This window comes from Phyllostomus discolor, chromosome 1, assembly GCF_004126475.2.
Source record: "Phyllostomus discolor isolate MPI-MPIP mPhyDis1 chromosome 1, mPhyDis1.pri.v3, whole genome shotgun sequence".
Taxonomy (NCBI): Eukaryota; Metazoa; Chordata; class Mammalia; order Chiroptera; family Phyllostomidae; genus Phyllostomus; species Phyllostomus discolor.
The window spans coordinates 130,029,190-130,033,412 of NC_040903.2; the positions used below are offsets into that span (position 1 = coordinate 130,029,190).

At 46.4% G+C, this 4,223-nt stretch overlaps 1 protein-coding gene across 1 annotated transcript; it reads left to right on the top strand.

Moving 5' to 3' along the window:
- Positions 1-216: 216 nt before the first annotated feature.
- CLEC14A (C-type lectin domain containing 14A) lies at positions 217-2,239 on the top strand. Its single transcript, XM_028507397.2, has one exon. It carries the CDS (start codon positions 330-332, stop codon positions 1,761-1,763), a length of 1,434 nt encoding a protein of 477 aa, XP_028363198.1. The 5' UTR covers positions 217-329; the 3' UTR covers positions 1,764-2,239.
- Positions 2,240-4,223: the final 1,984 nt, after the last annotated feature.

Below are 4,223 nucleotides of genomic sequence, written 5' to 3' on the forward strand. Positions count from 1 at the left end.
CCCCCACCCCCACCCTGCTTTTAGGAGGGTGTTTGGCCTTCTGGCTGACTTCGTTCCCAGTGCTCTAGCGCCAACTGTGTTTCTGACCCCAGAATGAATCAGGGCTGCACCGGGCCTGGCAGAGCTCCCAACACATTTCCTGTCTCGGGCTAAGGGAAGCAGCGGTCAGAACTCTGGTGGGGACCCTTGGAGGTTGGGGCGGGAGTGGGGCGGGGGAAGTAAGTGTAAAACCAGCTGTAGAGGGCGGTGACCGTGCTCTAAGGACAATTCCGTGCCCCTGGGCGGAACAGATCTAAGTTGGGAGCAGCTGTGAGCAGGAGACCTCCAAGATGAGGCCGGCTCTTGTCCTGTGCTTCCTCTGGCAGGCTTTCTGGCCCCAGCCGAGCCATGGTGAGCACCCCACCGCCGACCGCACCGGCTGCTCCACCTCGGGGGCCTGCTACAGCCTGCACCACTCGAGCATCAAGCGGCAGGCGGCCCAAGAGGCCTGCAACCTGCGCGGTGGGGCGCTCAGCACTGTCCGCGGGGGCACTGAGCTCCGTACAGTGCTCGCTCTACTGCGGGCAGGCCCGGGGCCTGGAGGGGGCTCCAAAGACCTTCTGTTCTGGGTGGCGCTGGAGCGCGGGCGATCCCACTGCACCTTGAAAGATGAGCCATTGCGGGGTTTCTCCTGGTTGTCCTCCGACGTCAGCGAGTCGGAAATCGACACGCTGCCGTGGGTGCAGGAGCCTCAACTCTCCTGCACTTCGAGGAGTTGCGCTGGACTCCAGGCCACCGCGGGGGTGGAGCCTGCAGGCTGGAAGGAGATGCGCTGTCACACACGCGCCAACGGCTACCTGTGCAAGTACCAGTTTGAGGGCTTGTGCCCCGCACCGCGCCCCGGCGCCGCCTCTAACTTGAGCTACCGCACGCCCTACCAGCTGCACAGCTCGGCACTGGACTTCAGTCCCCCGGAGACCAAGGTGAGTGCGCTCTGCCCCGGGCAGCAATCCATCACAGCCACCTGCATCGTGGACGAGGTCGGCGCTCGCTGGAACGGGATACCCCCCGGGGCTGTGCTCTGTCCCTGCCCTGGGGGGTACATCCGTGGGGGCAAATGTGCGGAGCTCAATGATTGCCTAGATGACTTGGAAGGCTTTGCCTGCGAGTGTGCTGTGGGCTTCGTGCTGGGGAAAAACGGACGCTCTTGTGTAACCAATGGAGAAGAACAGCCGAACCCTGCGGGAACCAAAGTGCCTACCAGGCACCCGCCGGCCACTGGAACCAGCCCCATGCCGAGGAGTACGTGGTCACCCAGGGTCCATGAGAAACAAGGAGAGAAAACTCACATCCCTGGACAAGGCAGTTCAGCAACATATATTCCCGAGACTCCTGGGTGGGAAGCACAGAGCACATTGCCTACTCTTCACTTGTCCCCTCAAACCACCTCAAAGGCCGCCATCACTTCTTCAGGAAGCGTTATTCCCACGTCTAATTCGTCTTCCTCTGACATTCCCCAGGCTTTGGACTCCTCCTCCACCGTGGTCTTCATACTTGTGAGCATAGCAGTAGTAGTGTTGGTGATCTTGACCGTGACTGTACTGGGGCTTTTCAAACTGTGTTTTCACAAAAGCCCTTCCTCCCGCTCACGAAAGGGGCCTTTGGCCTCTCCTGGTGTGGAGAGTGATGCTGAGGTCACCGCTCTGCGCTGCAGTCCTGCACATAATGCAGACAATGGGGTGAAGGTCGCAGTCTGCGGGGCAGAACAGAGGGCGCCTCACTGACTGGGCCTTCTTTGGGCTCCGGAGATACATAGGGAAACGGGACAGTGAGCACTTACTGTGTGCAGTTTTACACTTGCAATAAAAAGGGAAATGGAAAAGAGGAGATTATCTGTGGGACTGATAACTTCTATATAAGTTCCCTTCTCTAAATACCCTCTACTCCACCGAGGAGGAGTACATCTGACCTGGCCGCCCCTTTTCTAATACTGTAAAGGTGGAAGTGCCTTACGTTGGTACAGGGGCCCAGGATTCTACTGGGGAGAGGTATTTTCTTGTGTTTGTCCTGGGGATTTCAAGAAGTGATTGAACCTTTTAAGACGTTGGAGGCAAACAGAAAACAATACAATTTTTAAAAATTTTATTTTTACCTTGATGGAAAGAAAAACTCTGCCTACTCTGTTCAGACTGGGAGTATATTGGTTTAAAATTCCCAGGCAAACAATAAAGGATTGATGCTAACCCAGGCTCAAATATCATTTGTTTCCTGGAGGAGTGATTTTTTTTAGGAAGAGCTGCTGAGGGGCACTCTGGGCACTGCAAAGAAAGCACTTTCTGCTTTATGTTGAGGGGAAAGCTATAAGTTTGTATGAGGAGGAGCAGAAGTTTAAGAACTAGTAACTTTTCATTTTTTCTTTGTTCTTTCATACTTTGGTTTCAAAGCCACTGCTATGAGTGTGCATTGTGCTATAAATCCAAACTGTGTAGTGTTGCCAGCATTGCTGGCTCTAGAAGCAAATTATAGTTGACCACCAATTCAAGTGTTTACTCTGTGTCCTTGCTGGAGGAAACAAATGATTTTTTACTCTTCCAGTGTTTGTGCTCTCCAGTGTAATGACCTTCCCAACCAGATAGCCCTCTCCTAAATATCAGGATGCTGATCCACATTTCCAGTGATGGCAATGTTAATTTTCAATGAAAACATTAATGCTAAGTATTGATTTGAAATCTTCTAGGCACATTCAAGCAAAAGTAAGCTGGATTTCCTCCAAAGTTGCTAGCCTTGTGTGCACTGTTCAATCCATGGAAAAACTCAAATTCCAGACCATTTCCTCCTCCCTTAATAAAAGCATGTTCAGTGACCATACATGATCATATTGGAATGATTTTAATTTAATAAGTGTCTATATGTGCAAAAGCATGGCAAATGGCTTTTCATAAGAATTAACAGTATAAAAATAAATGGTAAATACAAATACCTGTCATTCTGTTATGACTTGGGATATTAAAAAGTAATGTAAATGAAGCATTCCTCTGGAAAGCAGTCAAGACACAATAATAATCACTACCTGGTGAAACAGAGATGCCTAGAAAATATCTCTCTTCTAATAGCATGACAAGTCTTTAAAATTAAGTGTATGGAGGTTGCTGCATGGAGACAGATAAAGAAACAAGCTTAGCAACCATGAAGAATAAAAATAGGAAGTTTATACTATATTTTTATAAAACCATTTTGATATTCTTGAGTGTGCAATGTATAAAGTACATTCAGGGGTGGGCAAAAATAGATTTATAATTGTGAGCACATGAAACAGTTTATTATTGTATTTATGTATCTATTATTCTATTATTATTTATTATTTTTAATCCACTTTTGCCAACCCCTGTATATATAATATATATAGTATTAACACATTAAAGGAATAAAGCAATGGATAATCTGCTTCATATGTTAAAAATTTGTCTAAGTAGTTGCATTTAAATAAAATCATAAATGATTAGAATTAATAATATTCAAAGGAATTTTCAATAAAATCATTTTACAAACAAACGTGAAGAATAAATAGGTTCAGCTTGATTACTCTATTATTTTCTTCTATACTTCCCCTTGTAAGTAGACCAGTAAAGAATTACAGATATTTATTTCATATTTTCATATAATTTCCTTCTATTTCTGGCTATGAAGTCTTTCATGACATTTTGAATTGATGGCAGAATCAGACAAGCCAACCATGATGCTTAATGGTCAGTGTCCTTCCTCTGTACTACTTTTCCACATTCACTTCATTATGTCTCCAACCTCTTTGAGGTTCATTCCTTTCTTACTTAAAACCCTCTGCCCCCACACTCATCTCATAGCATCTGTTCAGTCATTTCCTTACAAGAAAAACTTGGAACCTAACTTAACAGTCTCTCTCTCAAGCCCAAGCCCTACTATCATCTTACACAATCTCAAAGTCCTCATGCATGGCTCTTCCAATGCCTGTGCATTTCAGTTCCTTAACTTCCTCACTTCCAGTGACCTCCACTTCATTTCTGCCATCTACTCCAACAGTCATACCTTAGCCTTTCAGAGGATTCTGACACTGCTCTACATCTGCAAACACAAATTCAGGCATTCATGTGTGTGTGCACGCATATACGTTGAAACTTGTATATTAATGAATTTTGCCACTGATTAGAGGAAAACTATTATTGAACTTTGATATTCCTTCTTTTTTAATATAATAAGCCTTCCTGTGA

What these genes read in the sequence shown, in the direction of transcription:
- CLEC14A (XM_028507397.2), top strand. Translation starts at nt 330, where the DNA reads ATGAGGCCGGCTCTTGTCCTGTGCTTCCTCTGGCAGGCTTTCTGGCCC.